Source organism: Paramisgurnus dabryanus, chromosome 24 (assembly GCF_030506205.2).
Source record: "Paramisgurnus dabryanus chromosome 24, PD_genome_1.1, whole genome shotgun sequence".
Lineage (NCBI taxonomy): Eukaryota > Metazoa > Chordata > Actinopteri > Cypriniformes > Cobitidae > Paramisgurnus > Paramisgurnus dabryanus.
This window is the reverse complement of record NC_133360.1, coordinates 7,116,834-7,137,921: the sequence shown is the minus strand read 5'-3', so window position 1 is coordinate 7,137,921 and position 21,088 is coordinate 7,116,834. Positions and strand designations below refer to the sequence as shown.

At 37.3% G+C, this 21,088-nt stretch overlaps 3 protein-coding genes across 4 annotated transcripts; all 3 read left to right on the top strand.

Moving 5' to 3' along the window:
- Positions 1–137: 137 nt before the first annotated feature.
- On the top strand, positions 138–9,347 carry rdh5 (retinol dehydrogenase 5 (11-cis/9-cis)). 2 transcript variants are annotated; one of them, XM_065244483.2, is made up of 6 exons: positions 138–2,702; positions 4,035–4,100; positions 4,194–4,519; positions 4,628–4,886; positions 8,540–8,703; positions 8,843–9,347. In XM_065244483.2, the coding sequence occupies exons 2-6, from the start codon at positions 4,069–4,071 to the stop codon at positions 9,061–9,063; spliced, it is 1,002 nt and encodes a 333-aa protein (XP_065100555.1). In that variant the 5' UTR covers positions 138–2,702; positions 4,035–4,068; the 3' UTR covers positions 9,064–9,347. The 2 variants fall into 2 exon arrangements, with proteins under 2 accessions (XP_065100555.1, XP_073669625.1); XM_073813524.1 differs by having other exon boundaries at positions 138–4,100.
- Positions 9,348–9,623: 276 nt separating this feature from the next.
- Positions 9,624–17,729, top strand: gls2b (glutaminase 2b (liver, mitochondrial)). The gene is made up of 18 exons (XM_065244463.2): positions 9,624–9,943; positions 11,696–11,798; positions 12,344–12,462; positions 12,787–12,916; positions 13,107–13,186; positions 13,264–13,427; positions 13,548–13,606; positions 14,783–14,815; positions 14,970–15,028; positions 15,110–15,176; positions 15,305–15,355; positions 15,971–16,147; positions 16,220–16,351; positions 16,437–16,529; positions 16,665–16,726; positions 16,810–16,886; positions 17,265–17,328; positions 17,419–17,729. Exons 1-18 carry the CDS (start codon positions 9,762–9,764, stop codon positions 17,579–17,581), a joined length of 1,815 nt encoding a protein of 604 aa, XP_065100535.1. The 5' UTR covers positions 9,624–9,761; the 3' UTR covers positions 17,582–17,729.
- Positions 17,730–18,476: 747 nt separating this feature from the next.
- On the top strand, positions 18,477–19,556 carry LOC135721419 (uncharacterized). The gene is made up of 4 exons (XM_073813643.1): positions 18,477–18,819; positions 18,897–19,202; positions 19,360–19,442; positions 19,545–19,556. Exons 1-4 carry the CDS (start codon positions 18,531–18,533, stop codon positions 19,554–19,556), a joined length of 690 nt encoding a protein of 229 aa, XP_073669744.1. The 5' UTR covers positions 18,477–18,530.
- Positions 19,557–21,088: the final 1,532 nt, after the last annotated feature.

The window sequence follows — 21,088 nt, the reverse complement described above, 5'->3', positions numbered from 1 at the left end:
ACCTTTACTTATAATCCTGCTGCGAACAACCGATACGTTACGTGTTAGTATTGCCTAACAACGCCTGCACTGGATGGCACAGCACTGATGTGTCGTCTTTATCCATATATGTGACCCAGGACCACCAAACAGTCATAAGGATCAAAATTGAGATTTATACGTCTGAAACTTTCTATGGTTTGTTAGATTAGGACAATATTTGGCTAAGATACAACTATTTCAAATTTTGAAATCATCTGAGGGTGCAAAAACTTCAAATATTTAGAAAATCACCTTTAAAAATGTAAAAGTCTTTAGCAACACATTACTAATGATAAATACATTTTTGATATATTTATGGGAAGAAAATGTAAAAAATATTTTCATGGAACATGATATTTACTTAATATCCTAATGATTTTCGGCATAAAAGAAAAATCGCTAATTTCACACACATACAACGTATTGTTGGCCATTGCTACTAATATATCCATGCGACATAAGACAAAGTCCAAGTTTGGCAATCTCCTTTCATTCTCACTAATTTTTAGGTATTTAGTGTTCATAACAGTGTTGCTATTTTTTCCACCATAATTCTCTTTGTTTGCACTCTCTGTGACGCTATATAAAGCACATATTTGCACAAGTTTTAGCCTCACGGGTTCAGTTCTATTTACATAAGAGTCAAAAAATTAAGGGGTCATGAAAGTATAAAGAAGAGTGTGGACAAAGGTCAATAGCCACTGCACGCCTAGACACCAAGGTAGGGTTGCACCAGCCAATCAGTAAGTTTTTGCTTAAACTGGAATGTAAAGTCCACACTAGAGGCTTATTAACTACTAGTTAGTTTAAAACTAATTCTGTACTTATATTGGTTGCACGACCTCATCTGCATAATGTGGCTAGGCCATAAGCTCTCCAGAAAGCATGGGTCTCCAATGTTGTTCCTGCAGATTTGAGCATCAAGCACAGCACACCTGAACCTACTAATCAAGTTGTTTAGGGCTAGCTAAAAATGAGAGACAGCTGTGTTGAAGTCTTATTTTAGGTAGTCCTAAACAACTTGATTAGCAGGTTCAGGTGCAGCTTAAATCTGCAGGAAAAACATTGGAGACACGTGCTTTCTGGAGAGCTTATGACCTAGCTGCATTTTGTAACCAAATAAACTACAGAATAAGTTTCAAACTAACTAGTAGTTACTAAGCCTTTAGTGCAGGGGTGACCAAACCTGTTCCTGGAGATCTACCCTTCTGCATATTTTAGTTCCAACCCAGTTTCAACACACCTGACTCTAATGTTTAGGTAGCCCTGAAATGCTTGATTGCCAGGTTCAGGTGTGTTTGATTGGGGCTGGAGCTGAACTCTGCAGGAAAGTGGATCTCCAGGAACAGGGTTGGTCACCACTGCTTTAGTGTATACTTTACGTTTAAGCAAGAATGTACAGATAGCTGGTGCAAAAAATATGCAGGACAGGTGCCCTCCAGGAACAGGGTCGGTGAGCACTGCTGTAAAGTAATGTGTAGTTGCATAATATGACATTTACATTTAATTATCCAATAGCAGCCTTTAAATTTATGAGCAGAATTTGTGTTGAAATGCTGTAAATTACAACTTATCTCTGATTCAAACTTATTTGCTTTACGCAAAAATTAAAAGATGGATTTGCATGGATGAATGGATGTGCATGGATGGATGGATGGATGTGCATGAATGGATGGATGGATGTGCATGGATGGATGGATGGATGGATGTGCATGGATGGATGGATGGATGTGCATGGATGGATGTGCATGGATGGATGGATGGATGGATGTGCATGGATGGATATGCATGGATGGATGTGCATAGATGGATATGCATGGATGGATGTGCATGGATGGATATGCATGGAAGTGCATGGACGGATATGCATGGAAGTGCATGGACGGATATGCATGGAAGTGCATGGACGGATATGCATGGAAGTGCATGGATGGATATGCATGGAAGTGCATGGATGGATATGCATGGAAGTGCATGGATGGATGTGCATGGAAGTGCATGGAACTGCATAAGTGTACCTTCATGTTGCAACTACACAGCTATAGTGCAACTGACTCCAGGACTGGTGAGGTGGTTACATTTTAAATACCGGCAATAGCCAGAGACAGAAAATACACCTAAATTTGCAAATTAATTTACTTTTTAATTAGGGCTGACAATGTTAATTGCGATGCATAATAAAAGTGTGATTTTGCACAATATATGTGTGCAGTCAGTCTTATTATATTGTATATAAAAATATACACACATGCATGTTTGTATTTAACAAGCATTTACATGTATGGTATGGTATGGTATGTAGGTATGGTATGTAAAAAATCTATGACGTATAATTTTTTAAAACTTAACTTTTTAATTAAAGTATATAAAATTATACAATGTAGTGTTGGTTAATAGGTTAGTAGACTTATTTTTCAAAGGTTTAATTACATGATAAATTAATGTATTTCATAAAATGTCATAAAACTGCCCCCCCAGCCCAATCTCATGGCCCTCAGTTTGAGAATCACTGCTTTAGATTGAAATCTGGGTGGAGGCAGACAGACTACAATTGCTTACAAAACTTTGACTCAGTCTTAGAGGATCAGTATAAGGAACAAATCTGAGAAGCAGGCAGTCGCAGTGCAAATCCCTGAACCAAACACATTCACAACGTGAAACTTTATTCAAGAAGCGGAACGGTAAGACCAATAATTGTTTTTATTGTTTGTAAGGTTTTAATTTATTTTCCCAATTACCATTATATGAGATCTGATTTAGTCTATTAGGTCTTTAAGTTTAATAGATTTACTAATAAACATAATTTAGTCTTTTACTTTTAATTATTTAAGTTAACCTGAAAAAAGATGTATTTTAGACAAATCTTATGATTTTTAGCCAAGTCAAGTAGTGTTTTTAAAAAAATATTCTAAAGATAGCATGGCATTTTTTATATAAAAAACATACATTTTGCATCTAAATCCTACATTAATTCCAGAATGAATGCACTAGCTTGACATTCTTGTCGTAAAAAATATGTGGACACTTGTTTGTACTAGCTTTTTAAATGCTGTTATTGTGGATATATATTGATTTAGACCAAAGGTTTCCAACCTTTTTGTGAGCAAGGGCTACCACAATAGATAAAACAATCTGGAGGGCTACTTTTTTGATATAGTCTACTCACAACTTTCGGTTTTACTTGTTGATTTTATTTTACTTGAAATGGCATGATTTAAATGTTAACATGCATAAAAGAAGACAAGCTGATATATATATAAAAAAATATTGAGGTTATTAATAGAATGTGCTTTGGCGGGCAACTCACACACACTGTGCGGGCATCCTGGTGCCCGTGGGCACCATGTTGGAGAGCACTAATTTAGACAATTGTAGACAATAGTATTGTACATATCTCAAAGCAATGCAATTCAGCATCTGTTTAGTTTTGTCTCATTGAGTCCAGTCTGTTTAAATCAATCATCTCCCTTTCTCCTTGTTATTACCGTAAGTCCCTGTAGCTAATAGGTTTTGGGCACTGAGAAGCTTATAGTACCTCTGTGAAACCAGACTTTGAAAGTAACGCTCTCAGCTCCCACTAAATCTCTACACTTGTTCCCCTTTGTTTCATAAGAGTCTTATCTCAACATTTCTCATGGGCTCAGAAACTACAGTCTTATGCATGCTATGACCACATAATCTAAAACCATAGGTGGGCAAGCTGTGCATGTGGATCAACGTTTTAAAACAAAAGGACCCTTAAGGTTACCTTAATAGACAATATAGAGTAAATTGTAGTGTACCCTTACTATTTTTATATTAATCAATTTGGAAGCAAAAAATACACAGCTCTTGTTGAAGAAAGTCATCTAAAGCAAATTATTCATTCTGCCCCTATTATTTAAATGATTTTCAATTGAGGCTCCCCTTGTGGTTATTAAAGTAACTGCAACCTTCTAAACTAATTGTGTGTGTGTGTGTGTGTGTGTGTGTGTGTGTGGATTTTTCTCTTTATCTGCATTCCTACCATACAGCATTTGTTTACAAAACATCTTTGCAAAGTCAGACATGGATATAGAAAAAGTGTTTGAATACTTAAGGTAAGAACATTGGAATGTTATGCTAACAAATAATAAACCTACAGCGCTATAGAGAAGGTTATTTTTTTTAATTCTGTATGTACTTTATTCCAGTAATAATTTTACATTGATTCACGGCTTGGGTGCATTTGTTCTGCTCTGGGCTCTGGTGTGGTTCTGCCGAGACAACCTGGAAATAGCCAATGTCAAGGACAAGCACGTCTTTGTAACCGGTTGTGACTCTGGTTTCGGAAACCTACTGTGTAAACGCCTAGACAAACGTGGTTTCCGCGTCCTAGCCGGGTGTTTTACGGAAAAAGGGGCAGATGATTTGAAAAGGGCAACTGGACCTTATCTTAAGACCTGCATACTGGATGTGACCAGCACGGCTAGCATTGAGAAGGCTGTGGAATGGACCAAAAAAGAAGTTGGAGATAAAGGTCTGTTAGGGAGTCTTGTATGGGATGACTTGATATTCTGATTCTATTCTAATAAATATTTTGTATTTAAACTAAAGATGTGTGACACATTTGTTTCAAATTTTCCAGGACTTTGGGGTCTTGTGAACAATGCAGGATATTCCCTTCCCATGGGTCCCTCTGAGTGGATGAAAATCGATGACTTTCAAAGAACCCTCAAAGTCAATATGTTTGGCGTTATAGAGACGACCATGAATTTTCTGCCTTTGATCAAAAAGTCTCGGGGTCGAATAGTGAATGTGGCATCAGTGCTGGGCAGAGTCGCAGCTAATGGGGGCGGATACTGCATCTCAAAGTTTGGGGTGGAAAGTTTCTCAGACTGTCTCAGGTATCTGTCTGTCTATTCGTCCATATGTTTATCTGGTCTGTCTACCTACCTACCTGTCTGTCTATCTGTCTGTCTACCTATCTGTTTGTCTCTCTGTTTGTCTATTGCATCTACCTGTCTGTCAATCGTTCATCCATCTGTTCGTCTGTCTGTCTGTCTGTCTACCTACCTGTCTGTCTTTCTGTCTGTCTACCTACTCGTCTTTCTGTCTGTCAATCCGTACATTCATCCGTCTTTCTACTGCATCTACCTGTCTGTCAGTTGTTCATCCATCTGTTCGTCTTTCTGTCTGTCTACCTACCTGTCTGTCTGTCTTTCTGTCTGTCCATCTACCCATTTACCTGTCTGTCAATCGTTCATCCATCTGTTCGTCTTTCTGTCTGTCTACTTACCTGTCTGTCTTTCTGTCTGTCTGTCTGTCCATCTACCCATCTACCTGTTTGTCAATCTGTACATCCATCCGTCTTTCTGTCTGTCTGTCTGTCTATCTATCTACCGGTCTGTCTGTCAATCTGTCCTGTCTGTCTGCCCTGCAAGTAAGCCTACGATGGCCCTTTATGGGCCCACTTAGGGCTAGCCTAAGGGCCCCGCGCAGATTTGCTCATTGGCAAAACGTTGGCCCTTTAGCGCTGGCCCTGCACGGGCAGCCCTCACTTAGCCCCCAGGAAGCCCTCATACAGAAAAATCCCCAGAGTTAAATGAACACTGCTGGATGTATATATTGTCCCATCTTACAGAGTGTTAAAAAGTAACAATGAAGCAGAATTAAAAGCTCTGTTTTCCTTTTTCTCAACATCTCTGTCTAAAACCTAAAAATGCTTTTCACATCTTAGAGTCATTTTCTTAACTTATGTTAAGATGTTGGCTATTTCATTTAAAGTCACCATTATTGTGAACAGTGGTTGTTTTAGTTGGACTTTGACTCATGACTGTTGGTTTGCTAGTGTTTTCTAGCTGCTATATCTCAGTGTGTTTAAAACACATCTTATAGCAAAGAAAAGACAATAGTAATTGAGTATTGATGGTAGATACATAAACAACATCAAACATAATCATTTAATAAACAGATTTATTAATATAGTTCCCCCCTCATCAGAAGCATCGTTTTCTGTTAATAATGAAATACTACAGTGTAAGGTCCAGAACTCTCATAGCGGTTTATCATTCTGAAGGATTTTGATAGTTTGCACAAAAACATTAACCGCTGAACGATGTAGATGCACAGACATCAAGAATCAGAGTATGAATCTCAACAATGGTGACAAAGAAAATGGTAAAAAAGGTCATTATTTATTCATGCCGCAGTGCATTCTGGGAGTCCTGGATGAGATTTGTAATTTGTTGATACCCAGCATGCATTGCAGCATGAAGCTTTTCATTTTATTGTCACCATCATTGTGATTCATACTCTGATTCTTGATATTTGTGTGTCTACATTGTAAAGCAGTTAATTTTGAGTGTCAGTGTTTCAAAATTCTTCAGAAAGACAAACTGCTAAGAGAGAGCTGGATCTCATACTGTAGTATCACATTGTCAGAGAAAGATGCTTCTCATAAGTGTGCAAACAATAAATGAATACATACGTTTTTATATGATGATATTTAGACTTTATTTACTGAACTGACAACCACCAAAGTATCGCACTCTGCCATAACAAACATGTCTTAAACACACAAAGTTATAGCAATCAAACAATTGAACAATGTAAGAGTCACGAGTCAATTTTAACTAAATCAAACACTGATCACCATAGTGGTGACTTTAAATGAAACAAAATCTCAACCTAAAGTAAGAAAATGACTCTACCAATAAGATGTAAAAATGCAATTTTAGGTTTCAGACAGAGATGGTGAGAGAGAGGATAACAGCGCTTTTAATTCTGCTTCATTGTTACTTTTTAACATTCTGTAAGATTGGGACAATATATACATCCAGCAGTGTTTATTTAACTCTGGGGATTTTTCTATGTGAGGGCTTCCTGGGGGCTAAGTGAGGGCTGCCCATTCAGGGCCAGCGCCAAGGGGCCAACGTTTCGCCAGTGAGCAAACCTGTGCGGGGCCCTTAGGCTATGCCCATACAGGCCCATCGTAAGCTTACTTGCAGGGTGTTTATCTATCCATCTACCTGTCTGTCTGTCCATCTATCCATCTACCTGTCTGGCTGTCCATCCATCTGTTTGTTTGTCTGTCTGTCTACCTACTTGTCTGTCTGTCTTGTCTACATACCTGTCTTTCTGTCTAACTGTCTTTTTTTCTTTCCATCTACCTGTCTGTCTGTCAATCAATCTGTCTTGTCTGTCTGTCTATCTACCTGTCTGTCAATCTGTGCAGCCTTCCATCCATCCATCCATCCATTCATCCGTCTTTCTTTCTGTCTGTATATCTACCCATCTACCTTTCTGTCCATCCATCTGTTTTTCTGTCTTTCTGTCTGTCTACTTACTTGTCTGTTTGTCCGTCCGTCTATCTGTCTGTCTGTCTGTTTGTCTACTTGTCTTTTTGCCTGTCTGTCAATCTGTCCTGTCTGTCTATCTACCTGTCTGTCAATCTGTGCATCCTTCCGTCCGTCAATCCATCCATCCATCCATCCATCTGTCTTTCTTTCTGTCTGTCTTTTTGTCTGTCTATCTACCCATCTACCTGTCTGTCCATCCATCCATGTGTTTGTCTGTTTACCTGTCTGTCTGTCTGTCTGTCTACTTGTCTTTTTGTCTGTCTGTCCACCTACCTGTCTGTCTAAATGTCTGTCTGTCTGTCTACCCATCTACCTGTCTGTCAAATTGTGCATTCATCCGTCTTTCTGTCTGTCTTGCTGTCTGTCTATTTACCCACCTACCTGTCTGTCTTTCTGTCTGTCTGTCTATCTACCATCCACCTGTCTGTCAATTTGTGCATCTGTCTGTCTGTCTGTCTGTCTTTCTGTTAGTCTGTCTGTCTTCCTACCTACCTGTCTGTCTGTTTACCTGTGTGTCTACATGTCTGTCTGTCTGTCTGTCTGTTTGTCTACTTGTCTTTTTGCCTGTCTGTCAATCTGTCCTGTCTGTCTATCTACCTGTCTGTCAATCTGTGCATCCTTCCGTCCATCCATCCGTCTTTCTGTCTGTCTGTCTTTGTCTATCTACCCATCTACCTGTCTGTCAATCTGTCCGTCCATCATTCTGTTTGTCTGCTTTTCTGTCTGCCTACCTACTTGTCTGTCCACTTACTCGTCTCTCTGTCTGTCTGTCTTCCTACCTGTCTGTCTGTTTACCTACCTGTCTGTCTACCTACCTATCTACCTACCTACCTGCAGTACCTACATGTCCGTTCGTACATCTACCTGTCTGTCTATCTGCCTTCCTGTCTACCTACCTATTTACCTGTCTATCTGTCCACAAATCCATCTATTTACCCACCTGTCCATTTGTCTCTTTATCTCTCTGCATGTCTGTCTGTCTGTCTGTCTGTGTGTCTGTATATTGGTCCACCTGTCTGTATCATTATTTGTCTGCCTGTTTTCTACCTACCTTTCCATTTGGCTTTTTGTCTGCCGGTTTGTATTTTTATCCGTTTGTCTATCTGTCAATCGGTCGGTCTGTCTTTCTGTCGATTTATCCATCCACTATCATTTTACATTAATTTTATTCTTTAGTCTTTCCCTTTATGTAATTTCAGGAGGGATATCCAGTATTTTGGGATTAAAGTGTGTATAATCGAACCTGGATTCTTCAAGACTCAGGTGACCAGCTTAGAGTCCATCGAGAAAGAACTGCATCGCCTCTGGAACCAGCTGCCCACAGAGGTGAAGGAAAGTTATGGAGATAAATACCTGGATAAATGTAAGTTCTTTACGACAATAGACCATTTGCCATTTCCTTTTTGTGTCATAAAGACATCTTGACTCGCATACAATTTGCTGCATTTTAGTCCAAACCATTTGCTAAATAATGTATCTTTACTAACCCTCTGTGGCTTCAGACATCAAGATCCAGAGACTGATCATGAATGCTGTGTGTGATACGGACTTAAGCAAAGTGACCAGTTGCATGGAGCACGCCCTGCTGGCTGCCCACCCGAGGACACGCTACAGTGCAGGCTGGGATGCCAAATTCGTATGGATCCCTCTGTCATACATGCCCGCCTGTGTTGTGGACATTGCTTTAAAGCTGATACTGCCAAAGCCTGCAAAAAGTGTCTAGTGTGCTAATGAAGTAAGTTTAGGACCATGCAGATTGTATTCCTATTCTTACTCTTGACTTTTAATCCCTTTATGAGACACTGGATATTTTGGGAGCACCTAATTTTAGAGATGTTGTTGTTGTTTTGAGTTAGTGGGTGATTAATAATAATCACAGGTTTTAGCATTTACAGTAACTGTGTTTTTTTTAATTAGCCTACATAGTTTTAAAGACATGAGAACTGTTAAAACATACCATTTCAATTATTTTGTATATTTATATAAAGTGAAATGTAGTTATTTTATGAACTGTCAAAGTTGAAACTGTCTTGCTCAACTTAACTATTTAATGAGATTTTACTAAGTATAAACAAAATTCAATAAAAATATTTAAGAATATTGTGCATTTTTTCATTTGTGTTTTCATTTGCTGATTAAAACATTGCTAATCTTTATTTTGTTTGTAAACTATCCTTGAGATCTGTTTGTTTTACAATATTTGTACAGTTAAGGTTATTCTGCAATCTCTGACTCCGTGAACTCTGGATGACGTAACACGGTTGTTTGAGCGTCTCGCGCCTATCGGGCACCGCGCGCACCTGTTCACGCGACTCAGGAAACAAACCGCATGCAGACCGTTACTTCTCTGCGACACTGACTTCTCTTCAGCTCGCGTTTAATCTTTCCAAACCTTACATTATATCTTATGAGACACGGAAAATGATATTTTTAAAGATTTTAAGACTGCCTAGTGGGTTTGTTGGGTTACTTTATAAGGACTTAGTTAAGAACAGCACAGTGTTTATGAATGACGCGAGGAGATCGTTCAGTGTATCACCGTGGACACGCGGGAGCCACGAGACTCTCGCACCTGTAGCGGCAGATTCTCTTGCATCTAATACGTAAGTCACATTTACACATGCACGTAGATTTGTATTGTATTATGGTGCACTCACTGTCGTTACGTTGCGTTAGTTGCACTGCATGCATACTGTAAGTAAAATGATCAAACACATATGTAAACATGCTGCTGTAAAGGATTTACTATAGTAAACTGTAGTAAAGATACCGCTATGTTTTTAAAAATGACTAATGGTAAGCTATAAAAATACTATAGTATACTATAAAAGTACTATAGTGGTATGCTATATAAAATACTATGGTATACTATAAAAGTACAATAATGTACTACAGTACACTACAGCTGATCAATTTACTACACTTAATACTAGTATACTATGGTAAGCTATAAAAATACCATAGTTTACTATAAAAGTACTAGAATGTACTACAGTACACTACAGTTTATCAATTTACTATACTTAATACTAAAGAACACTATGGTAAGCTATAAAAATATTATAGTATACTATAAAAGTACTATAATGTACTACAGTACACTACAGTTGATCAATTTACTACACTTAATACTACTGAATGCTATGGTATACAAAAAATACTATAGTATAAGACAGTATGCTACAGTTTATAAATTTACTACAGTTAATACTACAGAATACTTTAGTATACTATAAATGTACTAGAATGTGCTACAGTACACTACAGTTGATCAATTTACTACACTTAATACTACTGAATGCTATGGTATACAAAAAATACTATAGTATAAGACAGTATGCTACAGTTTATAAATTTACTACAGTTAATACTACAGAATACTTTAGTATACTATAAATGTACTAGAATGTGCTACAGTACACTACAGTTGATTAATTTACTACACTTAATACTACTGAATACCATGGTAAGTTATAAAAATACTATAGCATACTATAAAAGTACTATAGTGGGATGCTATAAAATACTATAGTATACTATAAAAGTACTATAATGTACTAAAGTACACTTCAGTTTATCAATTTACTATAATTAATTCTACAGAATAATATGGTATACTAAAAATACTGTAGTATACTATCAAAGTACTATAATGTAATACAATACACTACAGTTTATCAATTTACTATACTTAACACTACAGAATACTATGGTAAGCTATAAAAGTACTACAGTATACTAAAAAGTACTAAATGTACTACAGTAAACTACAGTTTATCAATTTACTATACTTCATACTACAGAATAATATGGTATACTAAAAATACTGTAGTATACTATCAAAGTACTATAATGTAATACAATACACTACAGCTTATCAATTTACTATACTTCATACTACAGAATACTATGGTAAGCTATAAAAATACTATAGTATACTATAAAAGTACTATGATGTACTACAGTACACTACAGTTTATCAATTTACTATACTTCATACTTCTGAATACTATGGCATGCTATAAAATACTATAATGGTATGCTATAAAAATACTATAATTGTACACTATAAAAATACTATAGTATACGATGTATACTATAAAAGTACTATAATGTACTACAGTATACTATGCTATGCTATAAAATACTATAGTGGTATACTATTAAAGTACTATAATGTACTACACTTAATACTACTGAATACTACAGTATACTATAAAAGTACTATCATATATAACTATCATTAACAGCAACTTACTACAGTTTACTATAGTAAATACTACAACATACTGCATGGGAATAAAGCATGTTTAGTGTTAATATATGCAATCTTTTACTATTCTTCTTTTGTATAGGAGAAACATGAATGGTAAAGGCTTATTCTTTGGTTTGGAGGACATGCTTTTCTACACTATAACTCGAGGAGCTGATAAAATTCCCGTATCTCACTTCATTGCTGTAAGTTTTTTCCTTGGACATCTGTACACACACACGGACCAAATCCAATAAAGGTTAAACTAGAATTGTAAGAGTCACTGCAACAGCTCCATGGATTTCATCATTCCTCCGGTCTGCTACAGTAACTGCGTGACCCTTTATGAGCGACAGCTGAGACGCATTTTTCATGCATGTATTTTGGGCTCGGTTACAGAATGGGTGGTTTAAAGGGAAGCATATATCAATACACATGGGATATTAGTCACATTTATTACACCATAATAACATATGTACGCAACATGTTTGGACAGACCTTGGTACTGCTTTGTGTCATCATTCACGGTTAAGATCAATAAGCAACCTTTGTATATTATCAATACAACTTTAAAGTAATTAGCATATTAGGTTTTCAAGGTATAGATTTATCAGTATATGTATTTCTTTGGAATCGAACCCATGGCCTTTGTGCTCCTGCTAAGTTACCTGATGCTTTACCAATTAAGCTCTATGTTGTATACAAAATAAACACGCACAATTGTGTATAACAGCTTGATTTTGTTTATCAGGCTGTAAAAAGCACCGGCCTTCTTACATCTGACCCCAGACTGCGCGACTGCATGGACAAGATCCGTCAGGCTGTCCGGGAATCTGCTGATGCCATGATGGACCGCGAGCTCTTCCGAAAGTAAGTTTTTTTATACATGCACTCATTTCGTAAGAGCATCATTTAGACATTGAGTCGTGTGTTAAAGGGATATTAAAAAAAAAGAAAATTCTGATTATTTGCGTACCCTCATGTTGTTTCAAACCTGTATAGATATCTATGTTCTGCTAAACACAAATGAAGATATTTTAAAACAAAAAAAGATCTGGGGCACCATTCACTTCTATAGTATTATATTTTCCTACAATGGAAGTCAATGGTGCCCCAGATCTGATTCAGCAGAATTCAGTATTCAGCAGAACAATGAAATATAGACCATTTTAATAGTAGCTGATGTCATGAAAGGTGTGTAGGAGGGAACATTGTCCTGCTGAGTCTCGCTTTCCGACGGAAGTTCATCATTCCTGAATTTGAGGAATTTATGGGTATGATCAACCAGATTTACAACAGGTGTAAACAGCATGAAGATGGACAGGTACTTTCTTTATCCTTTGCATTTTACATGACATTTTATGCATTTGGCAGACGCTTTTTTCCACTTTTATACATTTTTATCAGTATGTGTACAAACCCATGATCTTATGCACTGTTAATGCAATGCGAAGCTAAACAAGAGTTCCCATTTGTCTACTAATTTATAGTAAATAAATTTACATTTTTTTCAGGTGGCAAGGTATATTCCCCATCTTACCAAGTTTAGTCCTGATTTATGGGGCGTCTCTCTCTGCACAGTAGATGGCCAAAGGTAAATACTGAAGTTTAAGTTGGATTGTTGGATAGTATTTAGATCTGCCATTTAAAAGTGCTTGTTTATTTATCAAGGCATTCGGTGGGAGACACAAAGGTGCCGTTTTGCTTGCAGTCGTGCATGAAGCCGCTCGAATACGCCATCGCTGTACACGAACACGGAACGGAAGGAGTTCACAGATATGTGGGAAAAGAGCCGAGCGGATTCACGTTTAACAAACTCTCTCTGGATGAGGATGGTGGGTGAACACATGAGACCCTGTCTATGAAAGCCAGGTTAAAGTTTCTTAATCTAATGACGAGATTTGGAGTAAATCATAAAAAATTACTTTTTCTGATGGTGCTCTCTATGTCCTTAGATAAACCTCACAACCCAATGGTCAACGCTGGTGCCATTGTCATCAGTTCACTTATAAAGGTAAGCAGACATCCATGCCGTGCTCTGATTGGTTAAAACCATTGTACATCACATAGGGAGACTCAGTTTAGATCAGATATGATAAGAGACATTAAATCTGACCTTGTGACTTTATATATATTTATGGTGTAATTTCTTATAAATGTATATAAATGCAGTACTTAACGGTTCTTTAAGGAGCATAAAGGGGGCGTGTACACCAAGACGTTAACGTTTTTTTTTCAGCGCTGAGAGCTTTGTCCGCATTCGCTTGTCTATTGGCTTGTCAATGTCACTTTTCACTTATCCATCCAATCACAGTGGAGTAGGGGCGGGACAAATACCACAACAACCAATAGGCGCATAGTACAACCAAAGTGCTCAGCTGATAAAACACTGGCAATCGTCCACAGTTGGCGTCTGCCTGGCATTTTCAGCTGCGTATAAACGCTTTGGTGCACACGCCCCTAAGGGAGTACAGTTTTAAGGTTTGTATTTATTTTCTTGTTTACCAGTGAACTCAAGTCCAAAACAAACAGTGATATACGTAAATGTATTGATTGGATGGATCGGGCCAAGAGTTCAGATCAGCCTTTGACCCAGAATTTTAGCATGTGTCTTCACTTGTGATAGCATATACGCAGACGAATTAGGAGTCTGGCCCGTATCCAACCAATCACAGGTGTCCTTTAAAGTAGGTGTGTATGAACTGTTATCACATTTAGGGTCATGGAGGAGACTCACAGCCCAGTGGTATCTTTAATGTGACCCAGCCAATCTGACCTGGTTTCTAAACAATGTGATAAATTGGTACACCATCCGTTGGGTTAAATGAACCCTGAAAATGTTTATATTTGACCCAACAATGGGTTAAATCAGCCCAGCATTTTGGGTCGGAATAACCCAGGTTCGACCTATTTTGAAAATATGTAAATTTGTTCCAAATCTGTATTAATGTGTTTTTCTGGTGCGAAGGTATTTTTGAAGAAATATCTGGGGCACCATTGACTTTAGTAGGAAAAATAATACTATGGAAGTGAATGGTGCCCCAGATCAGTTTTATAAATTTTCTTAATTTATGGTCAGCAAAACAAATTTAAGGGTAAGTAAATGACACAATTTTTATTTTTAGGTGAACTATCAATTTTTAAGACTAAAAAAAAAAAATGTTTTCAACTAATGTTTTTTTCTATTCAGCCTCGTGCCAACAAGGCGGAGAAGTTTGACTATGTAAGTTATAACCCGACTTTGTCATAATAAAGATGTGTGCGTTTGCAAAATTGAGTTTGCCTAAAATCCTTTGTGCATGTGTAATTCTTATTATCCTTTATAGTGTTTGATGGCTTCTCTGTCAAGTACCATAGCTTTGCTCTTTTCTATGCAGGTGATGGAGTTTGTGAAGAAGATGACAGGCAGAGAGTATGTAGGCTTCAGCAATGGAACGTGAGTCTCTGTTTTGCCCGTTTACTTTAATTTGAAAACCGTTTCATTAGCGCTGATTTTCGTCTGATGTTCGTTTAACAGTTTCCAGTCAGAGAAGGAGACCGGAGACAGAAACTTTGCAATAGGATACTACCTTAAAGAGAAGAAGGTGTGTTCTCAATATTGATAGGATAGTTAATGCATGACTATTTTACGTCAGCTACCCAAAAGCAAACAAACACTTCATTTGCAAACAAAAAATATGCTTGAGCTCATCTGTAATGTCACCCTTTCCAGTGTTTCCCTGCTGGGGCGGACATGATAGACGCCCTCGACTTCTACTTCCAGGTATGTCCTGGCTTATATGTACACTCACCTAAAGGATTATTAGGAACACTTGTTCAATTTCTCATTAATGCAATTGTGTAATGGTGTGGGGGATGTTTTCTTGGCACACTTAAGGCCCCTTAGTGCTAATTTGGCATCGTTTAAATGCCACAGCCTACCTGAGCATTGTTTCTGACCATGTCCATCCCTTTATGACCACCATGTACCCATCCTCAGATGGCTACTTCCAGCAGGATAATGCACCATGTCACAAAGCTTGAATCATTTCAAATTGTTTTCTTGAACATGACAATGAGTTCACTGTACTAAAATAGCCCCCACAGTCTCAGATCTCAACCCAATAGAGCATCGGGAGCTTCGTCCCCTGGATGTGCATCCCACAAATCTCCATCAACTGCAAAATGCTATCCTATCAATATGGGCCAACATTTCTAAAGAATGCTTTGTTTAATCAATGCCACGTAGAATTAAGGCAGTTCTGAAGGCGAAAGGGGGTTAAACACAGTATTAGTATGGTGTTCCTAATAATCCTTTAGGTGAGTGTATGTGTATATGTATATATGTATGTTGTTCATTAAAAATGTCACACAATCCTCTAAATTAATTTTCTCTTAGCTGTGCTCCATCGAGGTCACGTGCGAATCCGGCAGCGTGATGGCGGCGACCTTGGCTAACGGAGGCATCTGTCCGATCACGGGCGAGAGAGTCCTGAGCACAGAAGCCGTACGAAACACGCTCAGCCTTATGCACTCGTGCGGGATGTACGATTACTCCGGACAGTTCGCTTTTCACGTAAGTACGGACCTGAAGTTTAGAAAACTGATTTTATGACAAATATTTGCAATATGTTTGTGCATTTATCAGGTTGGGTTACCTGCCAAGTCAGGTGTGTCGGGTTCAGTGCTGCTGGTCGTGCCGAACGTGATGGGCGTCATGTGTTGGTCGCCCCCTTTGGACAAATCTGGTAACAGCGTACGAGGAATCCACTTCTGTCAGGTGATCATTCGCTGTCGATTTGCATGTCTAAGGGATTTCTTCACACTATTGATTTCTATAAATGCGAATGTGAATTTTTCATCAGGAACTGGTGTCGTTGTTTAACTTTCACAATTATGACAATCTGAGGCATTTCGTAAAAAAGCAGGACCCCCGCAGACAGTTTGGTGATGACAGGGTAAGTTTGGACAAAATATTTAGGTGATGCGTTATCGTGTTACTTCGGGTTTTCTAATCAGGGGCTTTTTGAACAAAGTATAAACTTATAAATGAAATTTAATGAATGTAATTTTTCGCATATTCAATGTTTCAGAACAAGACGGTGGTGAATCTGATGTTTGCCGCACACAGCGGAGATGTCTCTGCTCTGAGGAGGTATTTTTAATCATTTAAATATTATTTTATTATTAATTAATAAAAAATTATTTATCTTTATATTTCTCTTTTTTCATCCTCAGGTTTGCTCTTTCATCTATGGATATGGAACTGAAGGACTACGACTCTCGTACGCCTCTCCATGTGGCTTCTGCAGAGGGTAACATTAAATATTATAGATATTACCAAGATGCCGCAGTGCTATTACTATCAATACTTAAAAATGCAATGCTTGCGTTACGCTTAAGAAATTGCCTACTTCCATACTATAAAGTAGGCGAGGCGAGTAGTATGTACAAAATCATGGTATTCAATGCAAATTCAATGCAAAGACGCGAATAGACGGAAATGGAAGCGAATAGACACAAAGGCAGAAAGTACCAGGAGGAACTACTACATCTGACAAGACTTTAAAGTGTGCATTCGAAGAACATTTTAGAGATATCTGTATTACCCCATATAACCCTCATTTGACTAAAATAGCTGCCACCTTGTGGACTTGCTGCAAAACATCTTCTCTATATCTGCTGTGTTTCAGGTCATGTGGATGTTGTGTTGTTTCTGACACAGACGTGCCAAGTCAACCCCCTTGTGAAAGACCGGTACACAGTCCTGTTTCTTCACTAACTTTACTTTAAGCTTTGCTGTCTTGTCTGTAGTATACACTTTTCTTATCAATCTCTCTTAACCAGGTGGGGAAACATTCCTCGAGACGACGCCATGCAGTTCGGCCACACGGATGTGGTGAAGATCTTACAGGAATACGAGCAGAACTTCAGTCCAGAAACTTCTCAGACTGACGCCGGTGAACTGAACAGTCAACCCAAACTGACATCGATAGAAAGAAGAGTCTGATCTGTTTGGATTGCTCAAAGACTATCAGATTAATATAAACACATCTCTATAATGCAGTGTATATTTTATTTTGCTTGTAAATATGGGATTGATGTAAATAACTTGTGTAATATTCATGTTCTGAATAAAGTTCAACAATGACCCATAACACATTTGCATGTGAAAGGAAGTTGTGGCTACCAGAGACAGAAGATGTAAGGTGTTTTGTTAAAACAATAGCAAATAAAGTAAAAGTCACCTGTATAGTTAAGTTATTTTATTTAACTGTTTTACACATTAACACCATCTTGAAATTAAGTTACCAGAACAGATTATGATAGGCTACTAAAAACTATTAAAATCTCATTGGGTGATGTTAGGTGATGTTGTTCGACCTCTCACACACATATAAACGTTTTGCAAATGTTTGTCTGCCCACAACATCAGTGCTTTGATGTATCCTGCTCAATGTGCCCGTGGGTTTGTGTGCATGTACATTGGGGTACCTGCTTGCTTTGTACCATGACTAAAACTCTTAAAATCCAATGTCTGTTTTACAAAAGGTGCGAGCGATGAAGGGTTATTAAAAGTGCTTGAGACTCATAAATTTGAGAACAAATTTTATTTTCTTCTGGATCTCATAATATTTGGTACTGTATCTGGTGGTTAATGCTGATGATAACTTCCTCATCTCATAACAGTACTGAGGACTTGGCAACCATTGACTCAATCTTTCACTCATGAAAACTACTACAGCTATACACGACACTTAAAATGCTTTCAAACCTTTGCTGTTTCATCTTGTTTTTTATAACAGAAGGTAAGACTCATTTATCTTTAATAAATACGTTCTGCTGTCATTTTAGGTGGAGGAAACTTTGCAGTCAATGTAATAACAGTGTTATTAATCTTTAACTAAGTTTCAGGTGTGTTTGGTGTTGACGGAGATGAAGTGAAGTCAGTGTCAGTGATGGAGGGAGATTCTGTTACTCTTCACACTGATTTTACTGACATACAGAGTCGTGATCACATACTGTGGATGTTTGGACCTCAAGAGACTCGTATAGCTGAATTATATAAGCAAAGCATTGATATGTTTGATAGTAACAAGATATTTGGAGACCAGAGACTTTTACTGGACACGCAGACTGGATCTCTCACCATCAGAAACATCACAATTACACACATTGGACTTTATAAACTACAGATTCGAAGTGACAGAGGAAACTCAGATAAGAGATTCAGTGTTACTGTCTATGGTGAGTTTATCTTTGAACAATTATGTAGCTCATCTAGTTAAAACTATGTAGTATACACAATAAATGTTTGTTTTCAGCTCCTTTGCCCGTTCCTGTCATCATCAGAGACTCATCACAATGTCCTTCATCATCATCATCATCATCATCAAGTTTAAATTGTTCCTTGCTATGTTCAGTATTAAATGTGACAGACGTGAGTCTCTCCTGGTATAAAGAAAACAGTTTATTGTCCAGCATCAGTGTGTCTGATCTCAACATCAGTCTCTCTCTACCTCTGGAGGTTGAATATCAGGACAACAACACATACAGATGTGTACTCAACAATACCATCACAAACCAAACTCAACATCTTAACATCAATGATCTCTGTCAGATGTGCTCAGGTGAGTAAGCAGTGATATTACTGCTTCATTATATTATTTACATACAAACATTACATATAAACAAATAAAATGTGGTTTTAATCTCCAATATTTTGTATCTATTTTGTAACAAAATGCAGGATTCCTCACACTGTATAATATTTTCATATTTTCTCAGACTCTGTGGAGTACAGTCATCTGAAGGCCGTGATGCTGTCATTGGTTTCTGCTCTGGTGGGCGTGGCTGCTGTCGCTCTATTGGTTTGTTATGTCAGATCCAAACAGAAGGCGAAATTACAAACACACATATATTCGAACTGGAAGCTGAAAAATGTTAAAAAATGACATACGCCTATTTTCCAGTACAGGAGCTGAAGAAGGCTTTGTGCAAACACCCCCTTTCTTGAAGTTACTGGTTTAACATAAACTTGAATTCTGTATTTTGCCTATATAAAGTTATAATATTCCAACGTAAGACCAGTTTATGAATTTCCATGGCTTCCAAGTTTCCTCAATGGAATTTCCAATAGGTCTAATCCAAATGAATTAAACTGTTCTGAATGCTAGGGGAATGTTGTGCAATCTACTTTGCCTTTAGGTGGCATTGTTATCTTAGATCAAAAGCGACAAGCACATTTACAAAAATTTGCAAATGAAAATAAATGACACACCAAGGGTTAAATCTGATTGGAGTTTCCTTGTCAGAGGTGTACACTGAAAGAAGGCCTGGCTTTGTCAGGCAAGTTTTGTTTTTCTATTAAGTATTCTGCCATTGACGGGATATGCTAACAGAAAAAAACAGCTTATCATTTTATTGATAATGTACTTATTAATTTTTAGCTAACCTAAGTAATTTTTTTTACCCAAAAAATGTAAAGCACTCTTTAGCTCTCAAAGAAATCATTTTATATTTTGAAAATCCTGACCTTTTTGCTCTTGAATGTTGTCAACTATGTTATTTTATATGCAAAACGTTTCATTCATTAACAAAAAGGATTAAAATCATCATGTTTTAATTTTTCTTAAATTAAGATCTGTAACTTCATCCCTTTAATTTATCTACAATAATCAATATGTTTTTTTGTCACTATATAAAACTACAATTAAATAGTGACTTGTATCCCTTGTAATATAAATCTGTTTTTTTCCACTTTTTATTTGTATTTTTTATATTGTTTATGAATATTTTCCCTGTTTATGTTTCATGATGTTTGTTCTTATCTTTCATTCTGTAATAAAAAACCCAGCGACTCAGTGGTCATTTTCTCATATGGACGCTGTCAAAAGATCCATCCTTACAAAGCTGAAGCAATTGCGTTACTGCCGTTTGCTCTACTTTCATTTTATAAAAACATTATGTAAAAAACAAAAAGTCATTTTTAAAAACAATTATGTTTTTGGTTATTTTGTGTCCCACAAAAGTTGCCAACAAATCAGTGATCACTTGGCCTACTTATCCTACGGTGGCCATGTTTATAGTGCTTTATTATGTACCACGAATGCTTTCTTTTCAGTATTAAACCTAAGCTCACTTTTCATAAGCCACACCCTTTATTCTGGAAATACAGCAGTTACAAGAATTCTGTATGTTGTTTGATAAACATGGGTTTTTGATGACCTTGCATATTGAAAAAATGCAGATGTAGTGTATACGTGCAGTGAAATTGCTGGTTAACTACAGAATGAACTAAAAGGTTTAACTATGATATTTGAACCACATAATATATTAGACATATTAGAGGCAGCACTGCTTAAAAACACATGGGATTATGTTAATGAAGCGCTGGTGTCCATTAAGGCAGTTTATTTGCACAGTTTAAGTTTACACAGAATAAACTTGCTTGCATAAAATACATCACAATGCTTGGGTCAAACAAAAAGACTGAATAAACCTGAAGGCCCCAAAC